Source organism: Polyodon spathula, chromosome 4 (genome assembly GCF_017654505.1).
Source record: "Polyodon spathula isolate WHYD16114869_AA chromosome 4, ASM1765450v1, whole genome shotgun sequence".
NCBI lineage: Eukaryota > Metazoa > Chordata > Actinopteri > Acipenseriformes > Polyodontidae > Polyodon > Polyodon spathula.
In genome coordinates this window covers 35,479,683-35,505,741 of record NC_054537.1, presented here as the reverse complement: position 1 = coordinate 35,505,741, position 26,059 = coordinate 35,479,683, and the positions used below count along the sequence as shown (strand labels likewise).

At 37.7% G+C, this 26,059-nt stretch overlaps 1 protein-coding gene across 9 annotated transcripts in view; it reads left to right on the top strand.

Moving 5' to 3' along the window:
* Positions 1 to 26,059, top strand: part of LOC121314478 (receptor-type tyrosine-protein phosphatase mu-like) — a 275,442-nt gene that overhangs the window by 179,105 nt on the left and 70,278 nt on the right. For 6 of the 9 annotated variants that reach the window (XM_041247801.1, XM_041247800.1, XM_041247798.1 and 3 more), the window contains exons 12-15: positions 12,075 to 12,348; positions 15,181 to 15,217; positions 16,585 to 16,659; positions 21,035 to 21,170. In XM_041247801.1, coding sequence (XP_041103735.1) covers positions 12,075 to 12,348; positions 15,181 to 15,217; positions 16,585 to 16,659; positions 21,035 to 21,170 — 522 coding nt within the window. The remainder of the gene's footprint in view (positions 1 to 12,074; positions 12,349 to 15,180; positions 15,218 to 16,584; positions 16,660 to 21,034; positions 21,171 to 26,059) is intronic. The other 3 variants (XM_041247804.1, XM_041247803.1, XM_041247802.1) reach the window with 1 other exon arrangement.

Genomic DNA, 26,059 nt, shown 5'->3' with positions numbered 1-26,059 from the left:
TGAAAAATGTTTTGCATCTTCATTTTAATGGTTTTGAATTGGTCTCACATTTGGACGGTTGGAGAGCCATTCGAGTCAAATCCTAGACATAACGGCAAAAACTGATGTTGCATCTTGCATATAATTTGGACAACATCTACGTTTTGATCCCCAGTCCTACACATGCATTAATCAACTAAAAACAGAGTGTAGAGACACAGGGTCATTTTGACAGTATACTGTAGAGCACCATGATCATATTTTATTATCTGTCGACAATCCTGACAGACTTTTACTGTACAGTATTTGTGATTCTCTGTAATGTTGCATCATTACAGGAATTGATTTAAAGGGCACACACCTTCACTTTTAGTCTCTGGTTTACCATTTTCCCTGAATCACTGTGTCTTAATTTGAATTTCTATATACACAATTTACCCTGCAATAATCATAAAGGTATATTTTGTTTCATATTCTATTTTGTTGAAGATTAAAGCAGGGATTTGGCTTTTAAAATATTAGCTTGGTTTTAACCCACTTCAGATTATTTAAGTAATATACCACATAATCCTATTAATTTTCCACAAGCAGATATTTTATAATTATACAACATGATCCATTAGTTATCTGTTTTGTTACTTAAATTAAACGTAAGATTAATGTAGGATTTCATGCTAATGTATGCATAGTTTTACACAAGTAAGAGTCGGGTTGCAAAGTAACTCCTGTATTTTGAGCAATACATCATTAATATAAGAGGCATTTTAGGTTAAATAGGATTCTAAACTTGTGCCTCTTATGCCATATTGCATATTGTTTAATAAGGCATTTTAGGTTAAATAGGATTAAATAAGCCTCTTGTGCCTATTGTTTAATATGATATATTGATATTATATATAACGTATATATATATATATATAATATATATATATATATATATAATTATATATATATCTTGGCTAATATATAGGATCAATTTTAATCATCTTCAATGTCTTTCTCGGCTCATAAGATACATTTGTTGTCTATCTATTCAGTTTAAGCCAGACCATTTGGTTAATCAGCTTTCTTGGAATCTTGTAACACTTTAATGACTGCGGTCACTTTATTGACCAAAAATATTGACAGCGGCACACAAGTGCTTTTCTCTGAAGAGGCTGAGTGAACACTGACACAGAAATCTAATTGAACATGACGACTGTATAAAGGGTTGTATATCTGAAACGTGCTGATCGTATTTGCTAGAAATTGTGTTTTCATATCTGCAGCTGTTTTGTTAGATTGTGTAAGAACATGAAAAAAGAGAAAAGAGATCAGTATGTTTACAGACTTTTACATTTTTTTGTTTTTTTTAAATCAGATCATTTTTAAAAATAAATCATTTTTTGCCCTCATTTAAAATCATAGTATATAAGCTCTGGTGAGATGCTATAAAATGTTTTTTTTTTTTTTACAGAATTACCAAAATTGCATACTTGTGTGATTAATGGTGTCTGGCAATAAAAGATGTATTTAAACAATCGCTTATGGCAGAGAGATGTCATTCTTAAAGGGGATTAGCACTCAGTTTTACACTAATGTCTGAAATTTGGCACACATGTATAGAATCCCATTTTATGTGAAGTTACAATAGAAACCGCTGTAAGCCCAATGTTTACATCCTGCATTGGAAAACAGAACCTAGAAGCTTGAAATTGTTATCCCTCTTTAGAATCTCAGCCATAGATGACAGAGAATCATTTCTATGTTATCTCGAGCGTCATGAGCCCTGCTAAAAACAACCTGCCCTCATTGAATTTTAGGCAGAGATCTGCCCTTGGATCTAGGTCCATATTGAGTACAGTATTCACCTTTTTGAAGCTGCACCAAAAAGAGATATAAATAAGAACCTGTTTACATTAACATAAAAGTAAATCTCAAACAGAAGTAATCTTTGTATGCCTGTGGAATGTGTGGGATGTCAATCGTCAGATTTTAACATGTGCAGTATAAAGCCATAGACCGAAAGTTGGATAATTAAGATTTTAAAGCCCTAGACAGGTTTCTTGTCCATTGAAGGAAGTGATTGTTCTTTTTTCTGTCCATTGGGTCTTTGGGTTGCAATAAAATTTATGTGCACCTTTAGAAAGACTTGTTTAGGTTCCATTCAGAACCTGCTCTGGCTTTGCCCTGGTAGATATCCCTATTCCCTGCTCTTCTAATAGGCAAGGGGTGGGGGGGGTGGGGGGGGGTGGGGGGGGGGGGGGGTGCACAGGATCCAGACCTCTTGTAGACGTCCATAAATTGTGATTGCCTCTGGAGCATGCCAAACTCTTTAAAACTAATACAAGACACATGAACAATAGTGTTCTAAAAAATGTACAAAAACACATTTATTACCATGTTACGCTGTTTAACTCTGATTCAAGGGCCTTTATTTTAGCAAATAAAAATAGACAATTAGACTTTGTTAATGTGATACATTGTTGTTTAAGCATAAAGGACCAACGTTGGCATATCAGTTTTCAACTTTAGTGGAGCAGACAGTAATACAAAAATTATAATAATAAAAAATAAATAATAATGATGTCACCCATAATAACTGGGGACTAACTTATTATTATTATTATTATTATTATTATTGGCTTTAAAGCATCATAAAAGACTGCATACAGTTTAGTGGTTTTGCACTTTTCATCTATTCCAATTATTACTGTGGTTTTGTGTTCCTGTATAAAATTCCCAGTGGAGCAGGAATTCATTGCAAGCCATTTTAAATCAGTTAGATATAGGGCCAGGTACTCCCCCAGGAGGAAACAGTCCTGAGGATCGATAGCAGTGATGCCTGTGAGGGGAGATTATTAGCATTAAAAGGCAGACAAATGAGATTTAAATATTTCCAGTATAGCTCCTTCATCGGCTCAAATTGGAAGCAAGTTCCTTTCTATCAGACTGCATGAAAAAAATAAGTCTTAAGTTTCAGGTCAAAAATTCAGTCACTGCCAAGTCAAACTCTAGTAATTGGTTAACTTCACATGACTCAGCGCTGGAATATATCTGGGAACACAGTATTGAGAGGCCTAATTGGTGTCAGTTTAGGTTGCAGGCTTTCTACAGGAACACACATTTGGTTTATTTGCCCCAGCTGCTGCCCTTTTTTAATAGTGTTTTTTTTTTTAAAGCAGTTTGTTATTTGGCACACACAGGTACAGTAAACCATTCAGTTTGGTTCAGAAATGCAGACCTTTTCTTTTGTACACTATATAAACTGATTTTATAAACATTTCTACTTCTGCCTCAGTGCTTTTCCTAACTAAGTATAAAATGTATGCTATTAAAAAAAAAAAAAAAAAAAATTAGCAAACCTGCAGTGAAAATGATGCCTGTTGCTCCATATCAGAAGGTACTGAGTTTACACAGAAATTCCAGGAATAGCACTGGGGTGTGAATTGTCCAGTAGGGAGGCTGAGCTTATGTATTTATTCCATGGCTGTATGTGAGGGAGGGCAGGAAGGATTTTCTTTGTGATTTGAGGAGGGATAGGGATTAAACCTTGCAATTACTTTACAAGTCACCCCGATCATATGGAATCAATCTGAGGTCATTCCCTGACAGCAAATTTAGAATCTCCAATTATTTTACCACTGGTTTTCTCCCAATTTGGAATGCCCAGTTATTATTATTAGTAGTAGTATTATTAGTATTATTGTTTCTGCTTAACCGCGGTGAATCCCCCACACAGCTCAGGGACCAGAGGCTCAGTGGCTGTCCTCCGAGGACAGACTGCATCGCAAAACCAGGATTCAAACTTGCGATCTCTGGTTGTATGACTCACCCTGCATGCCTCACGGCAGTGCTTTTACCAGGCGAGCCATTCGGGGGGCTCCTGTATGATATTTCTAAGATACTTTTGCATTTATTCTTTTTAGAGTAAAAAGAGCCTTACGACTGCAGACAACAAGATAGGGAACACACATATTTTGATATGCTGTACATGGAACCATTTGTTATGATCTGGACAAGGTATATCCTTTTAAGTGGGTGTCTTGTGGGATCCTTGAAGACTTGCTAGTTATTTTCTTTTATTGCTTTTGAAGGGTTGAGGTAAAATCCTAGAAGGGTTTCCAAACGAGCACGGTAGATGAGCTGACAGTACATCAATACTCTTCTTCTCGGATAAACTGAGCTTTGTCTAGTGTGGTAAAGGTTGGGCATGGTGATACATCTTGGAATACCCCTGTGTATGCTTAAGGCAGAGATGTAGCTTGCATTCACAACAACTGCTTTTCAGTTGCACTTTGGGGTTGTGAAATATTTCGCCTATTTAGGTAAGGCATCTTATTCTTTACCATGCTTCAGTTCGTCTTTCTACCTGAGAGTAAAGGAATACCTACAAAGACTGATTAATTAAAAGCAGTAGGAAACTAGCTTTTTTTTTCTTTAACTCATTTCCCCTGTTTGAGATCTCTCCTATGATAAATGATGATCAGAAAGTGATTGCTGTCATGAGAATTTCAAGGCTTGACGAAAACCAACTATAAACTGATGTGAGAGTAGGTATGGAATGGAAATAGTACCATGTTGTCCAGCTTTACCTCAGGGCTGGTAGCTGGAAATAAGTTTGCTGTAAGGAGTTTGATTGATAGAGCTGAGAACTACAGCCACTTATCCTCAAAGAAGTAATGGCATAGCCAGCGGTACTGTGAGCTAGTGCAATGTGCCCTGTCAATATAACTTCAACCCCGTCTGTCAGGGAAAACGTAATCAAGGATTGATGGCAGGTTTTGTACTGGAAATATTGGGATCGTGGCCATCTACCCACAGAGGAGTGTCAGATTCGAGACACACAGACATCTACATTTGCATCCTTTAATCACATACCAACAATAAATCTGGCCCATCATCTCCATCATGGAAAATATGTGTGTTAGGTTTTGTCAAAATCAGGAAAATCATAACAATCATTATGTATATATTTTCATCTATTTTTTTATATTATCGAACCAATATACTTTTGGGGGGAAGAGATCCCAGCTTGTATCCCCTTGTTATCCATTTGGTTTTGTTGCTTTGTGCTGCTGTGGAGGCTGCACTGAAGGTCATAGCCTCACATTGTTGCAAGTTATAGCAGGACACTTTAAAGTGGAATAAACATGCTTGTATCTGAAGCAAAATTAAATTACAGTATAGAACCATTTAGTACAGTCACCCAGCTTAAAGTTTACTATACAATTGAAGATTATTGAAGGGCACTGCAGCTTTAAGCACATGCTTCATGAACGTGTATATCAATGACAGTGAAGATTCAAAAATTGAGACTAATCTGGTCACATCTGACTGGGATTATTTAATCTGCTAAAATGCACATTACTCACATTCACATGTCACATGCTAAGTTTTTGTGCTTTTGTGCTTTTTTCTTTCTTTATGACAGCATGTGGTCTTTAAATACCAGGCAGTGCAATGGCATTTTAAAGACACCTGCATATCTGATGGCTGGTAGAGCATCTAATTACAGCGTTCTGCATTCAATTTCTTCGCATCCAGGCTGAACTTTAAGACTTGTTAAATACTCGAAGTCCAGTTTGCCCATCATTTGTGCATCTTGAGTAGGATTTATATAATTACATTAGTTTTTTTTTTTAATATAAAAAAGTATATCTCCCTATACTTAGCAAGTATCAGTAGGCCTTTTTTGTATTGAGCCTGAATCTTTAACAGATTTTTTTTTAAAACATGCATGCAATCATTTTCATTAAAAAGCAAACATTTCCCAACCATTTCCAAAGTTTTTTGCGGCAAAGAAAACACACCAAATAAATTTAGACCAACTGTAAAATTTCTTAATGTTTTTTGCTCATTATTTTATTCAAAACAATCACAGCAACCTTAAGAACTATCTGATGCAGTAATAGAGGGTTTGCTTTCAAATATGAAATGTAACCACTACCAAATGGGTGTTTACTTCCAAAAGACCCGAATCCTGGAAAGTGTATACCAAAGCTGCTCACTGAGCCTGTGACACAGTCTTGACTCCACCCCTAAGTTATAAAAAGGACAGCGCTCACAGATCTCGGGCACCATTTTTCCTTTCAAGACTGACCTGATCGGAGAGCCTTGTTCAGATAAGTACATTGTTGCTTCTATCTGTATATACAGCAGTCTATGGATAAGAGAACACCCCTTGGGAAGCAAGCAGTGTTCTTATTTCTTATAGTCAAAGTGCTGTAAGATGGAGTTAGCCACCAGACACAATATGAATCGGTAAATAAATATGTATTACTTGTCATGATGCACATGCATCAGCATATGAAATCAACTGAATAAGTAAGAGAAAAGCAACAGGAAGTGTATGTTAATAAAGTAATAATAAAGTCACTGTCAAACTAAATTAACACAGCACCCCTACACACGTTATAAAATGCAGCAGCAATATACAATACATGCACATTATTCAACAGAATTGTGAAGCAACTCACTAGAACAGGAAACACCAAATTGCTTAGCGACTTGTATCTGATTCAGATTTATTTTCAAGAGCTTGAACAGTTTCCAACAATTTTCGGTATTTGTTTACATGCCACTTTGTAGCAATGGGGTGTACTTGTGGAAATCAGAATACAAAACGAATCAATGATATGATGGCAGTTCTGGAAAGATTTATTAAACCAATCAGTGTGCCTCAAGACACTCTTGCGATGACAAGTCGCTTTTGAAAAGACTGAATAAACCATTTTAATTTAAGTTTGATGATGAATGATCAGGTTACAAAACAGTACTGTATCCATTGTGAACAAATCGCTATCAGTGCCAAGAAGGTATTCTTTTAAGTGAAATTCCTGTTCCTTTAGCTGGAGCATTTACAATGGAAAAAATCTGTTTTACCACAAGGGTGTTCCCTTAGGCGAAGTGTTCTCTTGGGAGGTGTTCCTATATGTGGAGACTACTGTATTTTGCATTTTTTGTGTTTTACACAAATTCTACGTGATATTTAAACTAATCGTAGTAATAATGTTCTATTATGCATATTGTGTACACTACAGCCTTTTGCTAGTAATTTTGCACACCGCCTGTTGCTAGTTATGTTGCGCTGCGGCCTTGTGCCCCCATGAAGCCAGCTGCTCATGTCACTCCTTCCCAGGTACCAAGCAACATAAGTGGGCTGACTGTGCTCTCCCCCCAGGCTGCATAGCTCCAGCTGGAGGTTGTTTTGTTTCTCGCTTTTGCTATTTAGCACTATACGAGACATTTTATATTTATGTAATTGTTGAGTTACTGTTTTATGTTGAGAGTCTTTTCTCATTGTTTTTTTCTGTTTTTCCAGATGTTGCACACAGGCCTGTCTGCAATGTGGTGCTCAGCACACATGCATCAAGAGCAGCTGCTAGGCTCAGCGGTCAGGTACCTAACCAGTCCTGCTCCGGTCTTGATACGCCCGCTCGCTTATTTATGAGGCAACGGCTGTACAACCCTATACTGTAGATAGAAAAGATGTGGGCTGCTGTTTCCCATCAAGGAACTGTTCTCCTACCGCCTCTGTCATATCCCCCTCTCCCAGGTTCACCTGTATTTCTTATATGAAATCCAGTCTTCCTGGGAAAATCTGCTGTTTCCCATTCGATGGACACCCTATATAAGGTGCATGAGGTGGAGAAACTGGGCTTGGCCCATTTTCCACTGGTTGAGGCTTCCATTGTTGCTTTGGTCCAGGCGCCTAATTTGGTGCTCCTATCCAAGAAGGCTGTTTGCCCAAGCCATCAGTGCCGGGTTTCTGAGGTGATCCTCAAAAGAGGTTATTTAGCCAGGTGTTCACCACACGGCTAGGGAACTACAATAGCATCCTGGTAGCCTACCAGTCGCATTTGCTACAGTCCCTCTCTGAGAACCACAGGCCTTCACCACAACAGCTGGATGGGCTGTGCCTGGTGAACAAAAACCTGCTCCGTGTGTCCAAACTCAAAGGACAGGCTGTAGACAGAAACCTGGCGGATGAGATGCTGCTCTCACCGCACGTGGGAATCCACTAAGGAGCTGTTTCCCAAGCAACCACCTCCACTACATAAACCAGCGGTAAACTGGCCCCAGCAGCCTCAAAGACCGGGTCCATGCTGGCAGTGCAAAAATAGCCGTCTGTTTGGAGCTCTTTCAGCTCAACAGAGCGCTCACTGTAGTAACGTTCCAGAAACTTCTGGGCCTGATGGCAGCAGCTTCCCAAACCCTTCCTTTGGGTTGTCTGTGCACGCACCCTCTGCTGGCCTGGTTCAACAGCAGGGTTTTTCAGCCCACGCTGCACTGTGACCCCCTTACTGATAGTGTCCCACCACTGTCTAAAGGCACTGCCTCTTGGTGGAAACAGCTGGCCCATCTACGCCTAAGAGTAGCGCTGGGCAGTGCACCAGAAGGGAGCTTGGGCTCTCAGTGGGGGTCCCCAGCAGCTCAGAGTGGATGCTTCATCCCAAGGTGGTAAGTCCTATATGGGAGAGGTTCGGGAGAGCAGAGATAGACCTATTTGCCTCCCAGGAATCAACCCGCTGTACCCTTTGGTTCTCGATAATTGGAGGCGGGAAACCGCTGGGAATAGATGCCTTGGCACACCAGTGGCCAAGCCATCTGTTATACACCTTCCCACTGCTTTCCACTGCAACTCCTGAGCTGCTAGCCGTGCAGACTACTGAAGCACTGCGACCTGCTCGGTCAGATATGGGGGACAGTATGGCATCTCGACCCATCAAGCCTGCAAAATTTGGAGGCAGTCCAAACAATTTGTCTGCTGTGGGGCGAAGTGCCATGGTCAAGCCATGTCTAAGCAGTAGCTGTCCAGGTGGATAGCAGTCACGGCCAGGACTGTGCAACTGTCAAAGACACGTGCATGCAGCGGTGTGGGCTATTCCCCAAACATTCAGTAGGTTCTACAGACTTAATTTCATTGATCCTCAAAACCATGGTTCTGGAACTAGAGTATTAAGGGTGGCTTCACAGTCAGGCTTTACAACACAGGCATAAAGGTGAAACTCTCCATCCATTTTTTCACCCTAGCTACTTGTTACTTGGGTTCTGAATGGGAGTGCATAAAGCAGCCTTGGCTTAGCCTTGTAGCATTCCAGCATTTCGTACTTGAAAGGGAACGTTAGGTTATTATCATAACCCTGGTTCCCTGACATAGAAATGTAACCATTAACCATCAAGGTTGTTGCATCTGTGAGCAGCTTTGGTATACAATTTTCAGAATTTGGCTCTTTAGGAGGTAAATAACCATTTGGTAATGGTTACATTTCTATTTCAGGGAACGAGGGTTCTAATAATAACTCTAATGTAACTATTCCAAATTGTCAACCATAAAGCAAATGTATTTTTTAAAGGTTGCTATGAATTAATTTACCCTAGTCTGGTGTTTAAATAGGTTTTGTCTAAAATTGTTGTAAAAGGTGCTTGGGTGAATAAACGAATAGCATTGCCCTGCTGGGAGTAAAGCTCAGATATATCTATTTTAAACCCTCATGACAGCTACTTAGTTGTGGGTGGTCTTTAATAGTGCTTTAAACCTGATATAAATGCTCCTGTTGCTCTTTTTTTTATATAATGCAAAACCTCTAGCACTGGCAGATATTTTGCCCTGCCCTTTGTTCACGATATGGTACTGTGATTGAGTTCATATTTCTCACCCAGTCTTTCAGCTGTAATTAATATTTAATTCCAGATTGTATCACTATCACAGAGCAGCTGGATATTGAGCCTCCCAAGAAAGGGCATGGTGACTTATTGATAACGGAGAACTTCCTTCTAATGAGTTATGGTTGAAAGAACACCAAATACATTTACGGAATCCAGCTAACATTCCAAAGCAGTTTATGACTCTTGTAATCTTGATAGGGTAGGAAAAGAGTGAACATTTTAAATTACAAATATTGAATATTCAGTGCAAAAAGTATTTATGATATCATACACCATTTTTATTGCAGCCTGAGAGAAACCTGTCAATCCACAGCCTGTTAAAGTAGTTTATTTTTAACTACTTCCATGCACTCACTTGGTTATTTCTAAATATTAAAAATAAATAATAATTCTTAGTGAAGTATTGGATGAAAAGGAAAAACTCCTGTTCAGTAACACAGAATTTATAAAGATTATTATACCAAACTTAAAAATCAACACTGCTGTAAAAGGTCTCGCTTCCAATGAGCCACAGAAAAAACATTGGCTGGAGTATCATTGTGCTCTTAAAGGTCAGAGTGATTAGAACTTTCCGGTTGATCCAGTATGACAGAGAAAATCTTTTGTCATTTAATTTGGATCTTGTAATAGCTTACCATTTCATTTGATTAAATAGACACTGTCTAGTGGCCCGCCACGCAGGAAAAATCATGAGTAAATTCATCAGGAAGCTACTGCACCATTGCCGTCGTTAAACTATTTCTTACCTATAGAAAGATGCATCATATCTTTTATTCTCGAACATATTAACAGAATTACAAGAACATTATTGTCATGGCGTAAAGTGAGTTTTAACCTGTAATGTATTTTTGTTTCGTACTGCCTGCTGTAACTAATTCATAAAAAAAAAAACACATGGTCATGTAATTACAGAAATATCAGAAATATTACCCAATTACTTTGTAAAGCTTTACAGTATTCAAGACTGATATTCTTAATGGCCATTTAATTTAAGCATTGGAATACATTATTTTAAAATCTAAATTGTAGTATGGTTAATGTGGAACTAATTAAAGCGTACTGCCTCTCGCTTCTTTAAAAAAAAATAAAAATAAAAAAATCCTTGTGGCAGTGCTGAGGTTGCTGTAGAGGTTGCACTTAATATATACCTGATAGTGCTAATAAATACTCTATTAACATCTGTATGTAATTATCATAACTCCGCCTTTAATAGATACACACTAACTAGCCTTGCTGATTTAAAGAATGTTTTTCACTTATATTTAATTTAATTTAGCATCCATTCTTTTCTGATCCGGTAAAGTATTAATATCCCTTTGATAAATGCAAGCAATTACATTTACTCAAATTGGTTGCACTGAGGAAACTCAATTAAGCTTACAATTTTAACATCGTCTAGGACACGGGTGGGGTGAGTTGCATATTTGAGGAACATTTCTTCTGCTGCTGCCAGTGACTGAAATAAATGATTATATTATGCTTTGCACAAAGGATTGTAAAGGGTTACATTACATTGTTGGCGGTGACAACGCTGTTTCACATATTGGCTGAATGGGATTTTTCCTTGAACAGTAGAACTTTGATAAAGGGGAAATGAAAAAAAAGCTGTTTGACCTTTAGGTGTTTAAATTATTAAACACCAAATAGATTTGAGGCCTGGATGCTTGCAGAGCTAATTTGTCTTATGCTGCAGGAAGGAGAAAAAAAAAAATCCCATTTTGGGTTTGATAGTGCTCTGCTCAACCTGCTTCCTTGTGCCATGTTAATAAAGCTCCCTGTCGTCAAGACTGGGCAGTGATTCCAGTTCAATTACAATTTTTTTTTTTTTTTTACTCTTCTATCCAATATCCTAGTGTAGCCTATCAAATAGTTTGTTTTTGCTTTTTTTTTTTTTTTTTTATCTTTTGTTTATCATAGAGTCAAAATGATCTGAAAGTACTTTTCGGTAAAAGGGAAAATTCCAGCTTTTTTCTTTGGTTACCTCTGGTTTTTGGTATCTGTATTACAGGGACTTGCTTTGTTATCTCTATCTTGACATACATATATTTTAGTCTACGAACTGAACATTTAAAGTACGACAGTGCAGCAGTAAATGAACAGAAATGCTGAAATAATAATCATTTAAAAATCCCGTCTTTATTATTATTAAAGTTTTGTATTGCCATATAAATATTTAATATCCTTTTTCCGAGTATAGTTAAATGACCCAGGTACAGCAATCTGTGTGAGTATTGTTACCACTAGAGTACTGTATACATTAGTGACCCAAAGTTATAGCCACTTCAAAATACTACCAGTAGTATATTACCAGTAGTTTAATGCAGTAACTCTCATTCTTGATATTGGGATAAAACCAGTGAAACAAAAACACTTTTGTGACTCGTATAAATGTAGTGTGTGTGCTTTTCGCATACATTTTTTCCATTTCTTCTTTTCCGTTTCAGTGTCTACCAGGTCGTAGTTGAGGAGGAACGTCCTCGGAGAGCCAAAAAGGCAGCTGAAATTCTGAAGTGCTACCCAGTGCCAGTCCATTTCCAGAACGCCTCTATTTTAAATTCACAGTATTACTTTTCTGCAGAGTTTCCTGCAAGTGTCATCCAGTCCTCCCTTCCATTCACTGTTGGGAACAATAAAACCTACAATGGATATTGGAATGTCCCTCTTCTGCCTCACAAAAGCTACAGTATTTACTATCAGGCTGTAAGCACAGCAAACGGGGTAAGTAATGCAATAGTAACAAAAGCAGCACGGTGTGAGATCCTGTTTCCTTTCTATTTCATGTGCTGTAGAATATAAAGCCCACCTCTAGTGTGTGACATTTATGGGTTGGTTGTGCACTTGTCTAGCTAATGTCTGTTTGCTAGTTTAGATCACTGCAACCTCATTTATGCTTTTGCTGTAACGCTGTGACAGAGCTTGCTGGTTATTTGATAACCCCACTGATTAATTTTACAGTATTGGGTAGTTCATCTACGTTGCATTAACCACTTTACCAGTGCTATAAAATGCTCCTTGTCCTGTTAGGTTTGAATCAACCCCCTGGTTCAACATGGTTGTTTCTTTTAGCTACTTAACAGTTTTGTGTGTAAATAGAGACAGACACAGTCATGATATACTCCTTTGTTTTAGCTGGAAGAGGGGAGGAAGATCCAAACTAAAAATGGTGCTATTAAGAGATTGTCAGCAAAGTCCCTGTGGATAAGATAATGGACATATCACTGATGAGTTGGCATGTCAACAGTCCATGTTGTGTGCCTACGGTTTTAAGAGCATGATAGTGTAACTGATGGGAGGACAGCATGGGAGCTGATGAAACTTGATGTTAATTGTGTGTGTGTTATAGCTTTAAGCATTGTTATCAGCTCTAATAATAAATTAATACATGAGGAGCAGAGCAGCAACTTTTTTTCAGTCTAAATAGTTTGAGATTGGGTTGACACAGTACTCTCCGGCTAAGACACCCCTCTTTGAAGCAAGCAAAGTGTTCTTATAGCTGAAGTGTTCTCAAAGACGGAGTTAGCCACCAGACACAATATGAATCAATAAATAAATACATACATACATAGGTATTACTTGTCGTGATGCACGTGCATCAGCATATGAAATTTAATTGAATAAGTAAAAGAAAAACAATAGGCAAGTGTATGTTAATAAACTATAATAATAAAATAAGACTGTCTGAGGTTAATAAAACTAAAGCAAAACAACACAGTCATAAAGCTTAAATGTACTATGAAATTAGCTGACGGGCGTGTTTCAGGCTATCACAATGGCAGAGGCAAAAATAATGGGCATCATTTAGGGTTAACATAATGTTAATAAAGTAACTGTCAAACTAAATTAACACAGCACCCCTACACACGTTACAAAATGCAGCAGCAATATACAAGACATGCACATTATTTAACAGAATGGTGAAGCAACTCACCAGAATGGGAAACACAGAATTGCTTGGGACAAGATTGTCTGAATCAGGGCTTTTTTTTTTTTTTTTTTTTTTTTTTTAAACAATTTCCAACTTTGTGTAGTAATAGAAATGGCGGTGCATTTTGTCGTTTGTTTACGTGCCATTTTGTAGCAATGAGGTGCAGTCGTAGAAATCAGAATACAAAACAATTCAATGATATGACGGCGGTCGGTTCTGGGAAGATTTAATAAACCAGTTTCTCTCAAGACACTCGCAATAACTAATCGCTTTTTTACAAAACAGTACTGTATCCATTGTGAACGAATCACTATCGGTGCCAAGAAGGTGTACATTTAAGCAAAGCTCCTTTAGCCGAAGTGTTCCTATATGCAGAGACTACGGTATTGACAAGTTTGCATGATAATTTATTTATTTATTTATTTATTAACATAGATTAGAACACTGGTCAGAGACTCTGGTGTTCATGAATATAAGTGTCTAAAATTAAATATTATACTGGTGGTTACAGTTGATTAGAAATTAGAACTACAGTTCATTAAAAAAAAAAAAAAAAAAAAAAAAAACACAGAGCAAACGTAGATAGTCAAAAGATAAATTTGTTATTAAATAGAGTTCTCTCCATTGAGGGATTTAAATTATTCTTTGAAGAAGCATTTAAAAATTAGACCTACAGGACACAACAAAGCGTTTCTAATTGTTTTTACTAGTAAAGTATTTACTAATGCACTGTTGGTTCTGATTGAGGGCCACAGATTCCAGTATTTCATAGTGAATCCCCAGTTAAAGCACTGAAATTATTGTTTCCAAAGAAAATGGTTGATAAAAGGCTCAACTGAAACTAAGGGAGTCATTGAGGTCAATACCATCCCTAGAACGCTTTAGAGTAAGAAATGGGTAAAATGAATGAACTTTCTTTCACTGAGAAGTTCCATAACCCCTGCTGTGTATTGATAATCAATGTATGTATAGCAAGGACATTGTGATTGATTCATGAATCCACTAATTACGTAGTTTTCTTATTAATTGTAAATATATAACGCAATATATACTTGGGAACCCTGCCTTGTTCCTGTTTGCTGCAGAGCTGTTTTTGAAACACTCATATAACAAGAAATTACTGTAGCATGAGGTGGAACCATTAACAAATTGCTTTCAATTTCCTGTGCAGACCTACCAGGAACTCGCTTGTCTGACAACATGCACATGGTTGTGCAGTAATGGCCTCCAATTCAGAGCACAAGGACTGTGCCAAATGCAAATGCACCATCGTTTTTTAAAATGCGGAACATGACGTTCATGGCTTTTGCTCTCCTAGATAGAAAAAATGCCCAGTCCAGTTTCCCTTTAAATGTCACACGTGTCATTCCGGATGTAGTACATGTAAACCAGCGGTGAACATCAAAGGAGCTGTTTACCCACAGTATTTTCCAAAGGTACCAAGTCTTATTACATTGCTAATTGCTTATTGCCAGGGTGTAATTCAGCTAGATTGGTAGAACGCACAGTTGGTCCTCCAGTGCAGAGGAAGTTGATGGGCCTGTAAATAGAACTGCAGACAGTGTTTATATTTTCTTTGGCAGCAGCACAAGAAATGACTCTTTTTCCTTTTTCATTTTACACAGGAAACTAAAATCGACTGCGTCAGAGTTGCCACCAAAGGTATGCCTGTACTTCTGCCAGTGACAGTAGCCTTGTGAAATATATATATATATATATATATATATATATATATATATATATATATAGTATCCTTTTGAGAGAAGATAATTTTAAAGTTCATTCACAATTTCATTTATTTTATTTATTTTTTTAAACTTTACATACTTTACTTACTGTACATGTATTGTGGGTCTTTATTGAAGAATGTGTATGTATTGTGTCAGGTGTATTTCTGTAACCCTTAATGTTGTGGAAATTAAAATGACTCTTAGTTTACAGGTTATTGAAAGTGCCAGTGTTTTCTTTGCTTCTACTTCCACTTGTACTCCAGTACACTGGGAAATATGAGACTCATTGTAAAAATGTCGTCCTTGAAGCATTCTTTGCAATAAGGAAGGGAATGCACAGCCTTTTCTTTACCCATTATTTCTTCATATTGCCCATTGTTTTGTATTTTATTTTGATCTGTATGAGGTTTAAAATGACTAAAAACAAAACGGGCAAATAAATCCTCAAGTTTGTGAGTAACATTGTTAACATATAGCTGTGGCTAAATCCTTTGTTTTAAAACAATGCATGGCACACAATTTAGTTATGTCCTTATTTCTGCATAACCAGTTGTTTATTTCCCCAGTCTTTTCAAATGAGAGCGATTTGGAAGGAGCTGTAATGTGGGCAATGCTATGGGTCTCAAACAATTACATTTAAAGTAATTTAGTATGATACCAGAATTCTGCAAAATATTATATAGCCGCAGTTTTGAATTTAATTGTCCACAGATGGTAGATAATCTATTTTCATTACTAGCTGCCATATTTCTAATGGCACCCAGGCTGTTCTGTGTAAGTTAGAGATATTTCATTCAAGCCTGTCTTTGTTTTTTCATTGTTTCATTTTTTCTTTGAATTTTGCTTTGTTTTGCATCTAATGTTTCTTTTTCGTTCTTACATTTTCCTATTCACCACATTCTTTAAATATTTCCCCAAAATTACATTTTACGTAATGGTTCATTTGAATCATGTCTTTGAATTTATAACAGCGCAAGTTTAATGGATCACCAGACTTCAGGGCTCCTGCCAATCACTACAGAGATGCTCCTTACGCAAAAGCTCACAAGAGCATACACAACTGTACAATGCAGACTATGACAGACACTAGAAGTAGTCTTTTTCAGCAGGAAGATGAATGGAATAAAACACACTGGTGACATTCATATGGCAAAGACTTATACATTGCAAAAAGTTACAAATAGGAATAAAATAAACTGTTTTATTTTCTTTTGTGACCACAATTCTCTTTTGCAAGCCTTGAGTCTGGCTTTTCTTTCCCCTCATGCATGCTGACCTGGAAATCTTCCTTTGCCTTAGCTGCGATAATCGTGACTCAGCTTACAACACCATACATTCGCATCGCCCCTGCTTCTGGCGACAACCAACTAACAGGTCAGACATTCACCTACCCACCTGCCATCACACCCATTTTATTTATTTCTGTGTATATTTATTTATTTATTTATTTATTTATTATAATTTTTTTTTAAACGGTTTCTTCTGCAAAACCTTCTCTCAGGACATGAGCCAGCTCCTTGGGCCCTGTTCTTGCTTTTGGCAAATTAGATGATGTGTGTAGTCGTGTGTGTTGCTTATAGTTTTAGCTTGAATTCTCCACTGCATGTTTTCATTTCCTATTTTGTCTGTTGGATGTTTGTCAAGTCTTCATGTTTATGTCTGTGTTCTGTTGTCCTGACAGGGGGATTCAAGGGGCTTTGTTTGCCTAGTGTAGGCTTATTTCTGTTTATTTGAGTTATTTTGCTTGCTTTTATTATTTTGTGTCCAACTAAGTTAATTCAGCTGCTCCTATGATTACAGAGTGGTTAATATTTATGTATGTGTATCATTAGCAGATTAGTTCCTTAAAGTACTGTATCAGTTTTTATTGCATGTCCGATTTGAATGAAAATGGTAATGCAGTATCTGGTTAAAGTGCCATGGAGATCTAAACAATTTCACGTGGGCAGGCATGAAGAAAACTGCACGTTCAACCTTCTGCAATGAAACTACATACTTAAATATTGTATTCAGTCAAAAAAAATGTGTGTGATTTGAGAAAAAAAACAGCAACTATTAATTGAAAAAAAATAATGTGGATATATCCTTTGAAAACTAAAAATGGAAAACAGGGGAGATGTGCAATGCTTATAGATAAACATGTTGTTTAATAAATAGTACAGACTGTGTCATACAGTATACTAGCTTGGACAAACACTATAAATAACTTTATTTATATTCATTTTGCAAATGGAATCTCTGATATTGCATTTTGTATAAAGGGTGCATTGTTTCAGTTTAAGTCACAATGGTCAAGTTGTGATGCATGCGGAACAGCCTTAACAGTGATGGTTGTGTTGACCGTTCTACTGAACATACTTGCAGCCCCCCCCCCCCCCCCCCCCTTGTGTAAAGTAAAAGAGAAGTTTCTATCCTCTACAACACAAACTGGATGCATTTTAATAACCTGATGTGTCGAGTATGATTTAATGCCTATTTTTGCTTGCTTTATGACCTATTTGTCATTTTAGCATTGGCAGTTGCATCTATAATACTGTACAGTGAGTGAAAATATTAGAGGCTTCATGTGATATAAAGGATGTTATTTGTGTTATGAATTAATAAACGGAATCATCTTAATAGCGTTTAAGCAGATAAAGCCACATCTGGTTTTTCCCTAAAACCGGGTTTTCAACGATGACACGCATGTCAGTATGTGTTGCTTCAAAAAAAAAAAAAAAAAAAAAAAAAAGGGTTGTCAGTTAATTGAAGACCATAATATAAATGAATCTGCAGATAGTTTATTAAATAACTCTACAAGTTTTGTTTTTTTATCTCTGTCTCCATGATTAAAGCTTTCATGGTGTTGAAGTGTCATCCACTAACTAGTCTTCTTGATCAGCATTAAGAATGTAATTATTTCCAGTTCGAGTCCAGGCTGTCTATTGCCGACTGTCGACGGGTGCTCCCAGGGTGCGGCGCACAATTGGCCGAGCACCGCCCAGTGGGGGGGTGGAGGCTTTGTCGACCAGGGTGTCCACGGCTCGCCATGTGCCAGCGACCCCTGGGGGCTTGCCTGTAAGCTGCCCAGAGCTGCGTTGTCCTCAGATGCTGTAGCTCTGGGTTGGCTGCATGGCGGGGCTGCAGTGTGAAAAAAAGTGGTCAGCTGATGGTACATGCTTCAGAGAACAGTGTGTGCTCGTCTTCACCGCTCTCAAGTCAGCGTGGTGAGTTGAGCCTAAAAAATAATTGGATATGCCAAATTGGGAGAAAAAATAAAAATAATTGGAACTAAATTGGGAGAATATATAATATATATAATATATATATATAATATATATATATATATATATATATATATATATATATATATATATATATATATATATATATATATATATATATATATATATAAAGTTCCATTATAAAGCTTCATCCAGGCCAATGAAGAACACATTTTACATTTTGCTTAACAGAACTTCATATTAGTGAAATCACTAAATTTTAAATTCCTTAATTTTATGTTTTTGATAGCAGGCTTTATTTTCTTTTTAAAAACTTACTAAGGAGTATTTATTTCTGACATGTGTATATGGGTATTGATGAAAACTAAAATATTAAATCTCAGCATAATTTATTTTATCAGCATCAAAGGTAAATTATTTTTCTAATTTCATCAGATCATACACTCACAAAGCTACAATAATTGTGTTACAATGGTAGTAATAGTGTGAAATAACTTGGTTGGCGTGGTTACCAAGTGTAACCATTTTATCTAAAATGTGTTTTGTTGCTGCAGCTATTTTTATTATGTTTAAAGGTAAATGCAAGGTGTTTTGGAGGTTCAGATTATTTCAGGCAAATTGTGGGGTCTCTCTCCCTTCTGGTGACCTTTTTGATGATCAACCCTGTTGAAGTCTGTGGCACATAGACAGAAAGCTTAAATGCTCGAGTGCACTTTTTAATCACAACAACTAAACAAAAACAAAACGGTACAAACACTAACAAACTCACACTGGTCAAAATAAAAGACACAAGGGCCAAAACAAAAGGTTCTACAAAACTCACGAGAAACAGACAGGACAGCAAGGAACACGGAACACAGAACATAACCCTCCACCTCTAGCATCAACATTATTTCTAATCTGTTCTATTCCCCACACCAACACACACACACATGTGCACAGACAGGGCTTTCACCCTGCCAAACTGCCACAGGGTCCTTTTGTGCTACACCCTGATCCGGTTGCACAATGTAAACAATGCCTCAGATTTAAAATGTTCAGTTCTAAAATGTGCAAATAGAGTTGCAAAGCAAATCTAGCATGTGTGTTTTGGGAATTGGGTTCTTATTCCCATACTGCTGCAGAAAAAAAAATGGTCTGCCTGTTGTATTTATGTCACCGTAAATAAAACAAAAAATAAAAATTCAGAAAGGAGCCCAGGCATCCAGCGTCTCCTGTCAAGGCTGCTACGATAGTAGGGTTCTTCACATGATGGATGTTGTCACATTTTGATTGAAAAAATGGTGCTGGCAAAAAAAAAAAAAATTCAGTTTAATGAATTGAACAGTGTCCCGACATTTTTCATCCTGAACTCATTTAGTGAGAGGAAATAGATATGTAGGCACCGGTTTGATGTCCCATCACATTATACAGTAAACAGTGCAAACAGTCTTCTTAGAGAGCGAAGAACAGAAGTATTAAAACACAAGTAGCTGCTAGGTGTTGGTTATCTCATTTAAACAGATATTAAATGTGTATGCCAGTAGTGTGATCATCAGCTGCTGTCTACTTTGTAAATAAATTGCTAAGGAGGAGTATTTTGGCTCACCAGATGTGACCCAGATTTGGATTTCTAAAGGCAAAAGAAGTGTTCATTGTGTTAAAAAAAAAAAAAATGCCGTTGAAATGCATCGTAAATGAGTTTATCTCATTTTCTCAGGTGCTGGAGCTAATATAGTGAGAAATTATGAAATAGAAGAATTGAGGAAAAAGGTTAGGGAAAAATAAGAGCGTAGGACACTTATTGTTGCAGTCAAAAATCAACATGAAAGCAGAATACAAACTGGGGAACACTTTATAGAAAAGCATAATAACAATATGTGAAGGCTGAATATTACCTTCTAGGAGGTACACCATTAGTCTACTGAACATCTTTGGCTGGAAGAAGAAAGGTTTAAAATAGTGTTTGGCATGTCATTTTTTTCAGTACATGAAACACAACACAGTACATTTTGAATTATACCCCAAAGACATGCAGAAAACAAAACACTGAGGTGTATCACTCGAGTCACATTGACTCTAGCAACACCAGCAGCCAGAAGTCTAATAATAAGAATGAAAACACTAGTTCAAGATTTTTATTTATTTATTTTTTTTAACAGGTCTAAAAAGTACTGCTGTATACTAAGCCTAGCAAAGTGGACAACTGTTTGACTATACCCATTTATTCTACCTGCTGTAATATATATTGTCAGGCGGACATAACTTCTCAAAAAGGGAGAAAAAGAAAACGGCCATCTGTCTTGTCTTTCTGTCTGTGTAATGTAATAGGGTGTGAGCTGTCTGATTGGTGGGAGCAGCCAATGAAGCTTTGATCATGTGTATTTGGTCAAAGTATTTATCTAGGTACAGTAGACCCTTACATCTACTCAGTATCGACTACCTCTATACATAATCCATTTAGTTAAACTCAGCAAAATAAGGATTCAGTGACAGACTTATCAACCGCAATTGTGTTTTTGTTCCATAAACTGCCTTTGCTTTAGGTACTGCCACTCTGAAACCCGATGCAGTTGAACCAGAGAAACAGACGGACCACACTGTGAAGATAGCAGGAGTCATCGCTGGCATTCTCCTCTTTGTCATCATCTTCCTGGGGGTCGTCCTGGTCATGAAGAAAAGGTAAGAGATTATCTTAATCATTCAAAAAATCACAGTATATTTAGACACTCTCAAAATCATTTTGGTTTACAAGTGTCAAATCTCAACATCGTCTTTTTCTGTGTGTTCGTAAAATTATATTAAGAATGCATATTCAATGGTCAAGACCCTTAAGTTTAAAAAAATAATAATAATTCAAAGCAAAGGCTCAACCATGAGTACCAAGGAGCTTTAAAAAGAACTCTGGGACAAAGTTGTTGAAAGGCACAGATCAGGAGATGGGTATAAAAAATATCAAAGGCCTTGAATATCCCTTGGAGCACAGTCAAGACAATTAAGAAGTGGAAGGTGTAATGCACCACCAAGACCCTGCCGAGATCAAGCCGCCCCTCCAAACTGGATGACTGAGCAAGAAGGAGACTGATCAGAGAGACTACCAAGGGGCTAATGGCAAATTTGCAAGAGCTACAGACCTTTATGGCCAAGACTGGTCAGTGTGTGTATGTGACAACAATATCCCAAGCAAATGAACAAATCTGGCCTGTATTTTATTCAAGAAAGTCTGCCTTGAATCCCGTTTGAAGTATGCAAAAAAACACTTGGGAGATTCTTTAACCATGGGGCAAAAAGATTTGTGGTCTGATGAAACTAAAATGGAACTTTTTGGCCTAATTGCAAAGCGTTGTGTTTGGTGCAGACCTAACAGAGCACATCCCCCAAAGAACACCATCCCTACTGTAAAGCATGGTGGTGGCAGCCTCATGTTATGGGGTTTCTCATCGGCTGAGACTGGGGCACTTGTCAGGGTGATAGGGAAAATGAATGGAGCAAAGTACAGAGAAGTCCCTGAGTAAAACCTGCTGCCCTCTGCAAGAAAGATGAAACTGGGATGGGAAGTTCACCTTTCAGCATGACAATGACCCAAAGCACACAAAAAGGTAAATGCCCTTGAGTGGCCCAGTCAGCTCCCCGACCTAAATCCAATTGAACCTTCCAAAGGTGCTTCCACCAAGTATTAACTCAGTGGGTTGGAGACTTATCCAATTATGATCTTTCAGTTTTGTATTTTTAATATATAATCTTTCTCAATATTTTTTTTTTCCCCCCTTAAGTGTGGAGGATGGTGTGTAGATAAGTGGGGGGGGGGGGAATCATCATTTAAATGCATGAAACTCTGAGGCACTGATGCAACAAAATGTGAAAAAAGTTCAAGGGGGTGTATACTTTCTATAGGCACTGTATACATGTATACAGTTTGCAGGAGTATTCACCCCTACCAGTAATGTCACATTTTGTTGAATTACAAATAATGTATACACAGTTTTTCGAACAGACTTTTTTTTTTTATTCAAAGCTGTAGTGGTTAAGCTGAACACTGTTATATGAGGAGGAGGTTAAATGTCAGCAAAACTTGCAAAGAAAATGTACAAAATGAAATGTACTGGTTGCATAAGTATTCGGCCCCTTGAGCGAGTACTTGGTAGAAGCACCTTTTGGAGCAGTTACTGCTATGAGTCTTTTTACGTAGGTCTCTACTAGCTTTGCACAGTAGGATGGTGATGTTTTTGCCCATTCTTCACGGGAGAATTGCTCCAGTTCTGATAAGTTTTTATTGGGGATCGTTGATGGATTGCAATCTTCAAGTCTCGCCATAAATTTTTGATTGGCCACTCAAGAACATTAATTATCTTCTTGTTCAACCACTCCAGTGTGGCTTTGTGCTTTGGGTCGTTGTCCTGCTGAAATGTGAATTTCCTCCCCAGTTTTTAGAGTCTTGGCTGACTCAAACAGGTTTTCCTCAAGGATTTGCCTGTACTTTGCACCACCCACTCTCCCCTCTATCCTGACACCTGACACTTGCGCCAGATGTAACGCTTGGAACGCTTTCCACATGTCTGCATATCATCTACATGCTTTTTCCAAAACTCCATACTGCTTCAAGGTGAGGCTTTTTGAGTAATGGCTTCTTTCTTCCCACCCATCCATACAGGCCAGCTTTGTGTAGGGACTGGCTTGTTGTTCATGAGTGAACACTGACACCAATCTCAGACACAGACCTTTGCAGATATCTGAAGGTCATTGTTGGCTTCAGAGTGACATCCCACACCAGTTTCCTCCTTGTCCGGATGCTCAGTTTGTAAGGGCGACCTTATCTGGGAAGTGTCTGGGTGGTATGATGAATTTTCCACTTCTTAATGATGGACTTCACTGTGCTGAGAGGGATCAGCACCTTTGAAATGTTCTTGTACCCTTCTCCTGCTCTGTGCACCTCTGCCACTTTATCCCAACTTGTTTTGAAAGCTCCTTGGTCTTCTTGGTTCCTTTGTTGGCTCACTATTTGAAACTAAGTTAAACTACTTTGAGTACACACAGGCTGAAACCATTTCACTAACTTTGACGTTTCAAACAAACATTTTCACCTGAGCTGATTTAGAGCTACAGTAGAAAAGGGGCTGAACATTTATGCAACTGTGATTAATCTGTTTTTCCCTGTAAGTCTTACTTCTTTATATTCTATATGCATTTTTTACTTTATCAATGTAGAGTAGTTTGTGTAGATTCTACATGCAAAATCTAATTTGAAAGCGTCGTGGAGTACGCTCAAGTGCCAACAAAATGTTAAAACTTTGCAGGGGGTGAATAATTCTGCAAACCACAGTGTGTGTGTGTGTGTGTGTCATATATATATATATATATATATATATATATATATATATATATATATATATATATATATATATATATACCAGTCAAAAGTTTTAGAACACCCCCATTTTTCCAGTTTTTATTGAAATTTAAGCAGTTCAAGTCCAGTGAATAACCTGAAATGGTACAAAGGTAAGCGGTAAACTGCCAGAGGTTAAAAAAAAAAGTTAAGGTTACCAAAAACTGAAAAATAATGTACATTTCAGAGTTATACAAAAAGGCCTTTTTCAGGGCACAAGTAATGGGTTAACAACTTACAGCTGTTCTGCAGCAATGGAAGTAAATTAAGCCTTGAAAGTTGATGCTAACAATTCCTACAGGTGTCCCAACTTTTGTTGATTACTTACAAACCCTCTGTCTGTATAAAAGCAGTGTTGGAACAGACTGTGTTACTACACCCTCTTAAGCATTATTTGGACAGTATTGTACTGCAGGAAGTAGTATATTGCTATCATAATGGTGAGAAAAAGGCAATTAACAAAGGAAGACAGACAGACCATTATAACCCTTAAAAGTGTAGGTCTTTCCTTTAGAGAAATTGCAAAAGAAAGCCAAGGTGTCAGTGAGTACAGTTTCCTACACCATCAAAAGGCACTTGGAAACTGGAGGAAACTCTGACAGGAAGAGGTCTGGCAGACCCAAAGCCACAACAGAATCAGAAGACAAGTTTCTGAGAGTCAACAGCTTGCGTGATAGGCGGCTCACAGGACAACAGCTTCAAGCACAGCTTAACACTGGTCGAAGTAAGCAAGTCTCAGTTTCAACTGTGAAGAGAAGACGTCGAGCTGCAGGTTTGACAGGTCGAGTGGCAGTAGGAAAGCCACTGCTAAGATGGCAAAATAAAAAGAGGCTTGCCTGGGCCATGAAGCACCGCCAGTGGACTACTGAAGACTGGAAGAAGGTCTTATGGACCGACGAATCAAAATTTGAAATCTTCGGTTCATCACGCAGGGTTTTTGTATGCCGTCGAGTAGGCGAAAGGATGGTTCCTTGGTTTGTGACACCAACTGTCAAACATGGAGGAGGAAGCGTGATGGTCTTTTGCTGGATCCAGAGTCGGCGACTTGCACAGAGTGAGTGGCACCCTGAACCAAAACGGCTACCGCAGCATTTTGCAGCGTCATGCAGTACCCTCTGGTATACGCCTAGTTGGTCAGGGGTTCATCCTACAGCAAGATAATGACCCAAAACATACCTCCAGGCTATGTCAGAACTACCTTAGAAGAAAAGAACAAGATGATAGGCTTCAAATCATGGAATGGCCAGTATAGTCTCCAGACTTAAACCCCATCGAGCTGGTTTGGGATGAACTGGACAGAAGGATGAAAGCAAAGCAACCTAAAAGTGCAACACATTTGTGGGAACTTTTGCAACAGCGTTGGGAAGAACTTTCCGAACAATATTTGATTTTCATTGCAGAAAGAATGCCATGAGTGTGTTTGGCTGTTATATCTGCAAAAGGTGGCTACTTTGAGTCAAAAATTTCTATTAAATTTTGTTAAACAAAACGATTCCATGATTTTTTTTTTTTATCTCCAATTGTTTATTTGTTCTATACTTTAATTTCAGAGTACATTGAGACATTAAACTGCATAAATTTCAATAAAAACTGGAAAAATGGAGGTGTTCTAAAACTTTTGACCGGTAGCGTGTGTGTGTATATATATATATATATATGTGTGTGTGTGTGTGTATATGTGTATATGATGTATCATTCTTTTTCATCAAGATTGTCTGGGGCAGTAAAAAAAAAATCCTTGTCCAGTATCTACAGTTTGCTGTTTAATAATGCATTTGATTACAGTGATAAAATCCATTAAACTGTTTGTCGCAGATATAGAGTATATAATGAAATATTAATTACACCCTATTCCATGCTCAAATAATTGCCACTGTTTTAATGACCTGAGATTGGGAATAAGGACATATTATTATCTTTAGAAAAAAAGAGATAAGAAGGAACAATTGATGAAAGCATATTTTTCAAAGAGATGCCTTCACCACATAGCTGGAGGCAAGTTTACATTAGCCGCAGTCTCATGCCTTGCTACCATTTCTGTATTCTGTGCTACAGCCCTAAGAATGACTGCAGTGCAAATAAAAACATTTAAAAATCTGCTTTTTACACTGGGTACCTCAAAGCTTACAATAATATAATATGAGTTTATAAGGATTGTGCCAGATTACAGGCATTATTGCTGCCA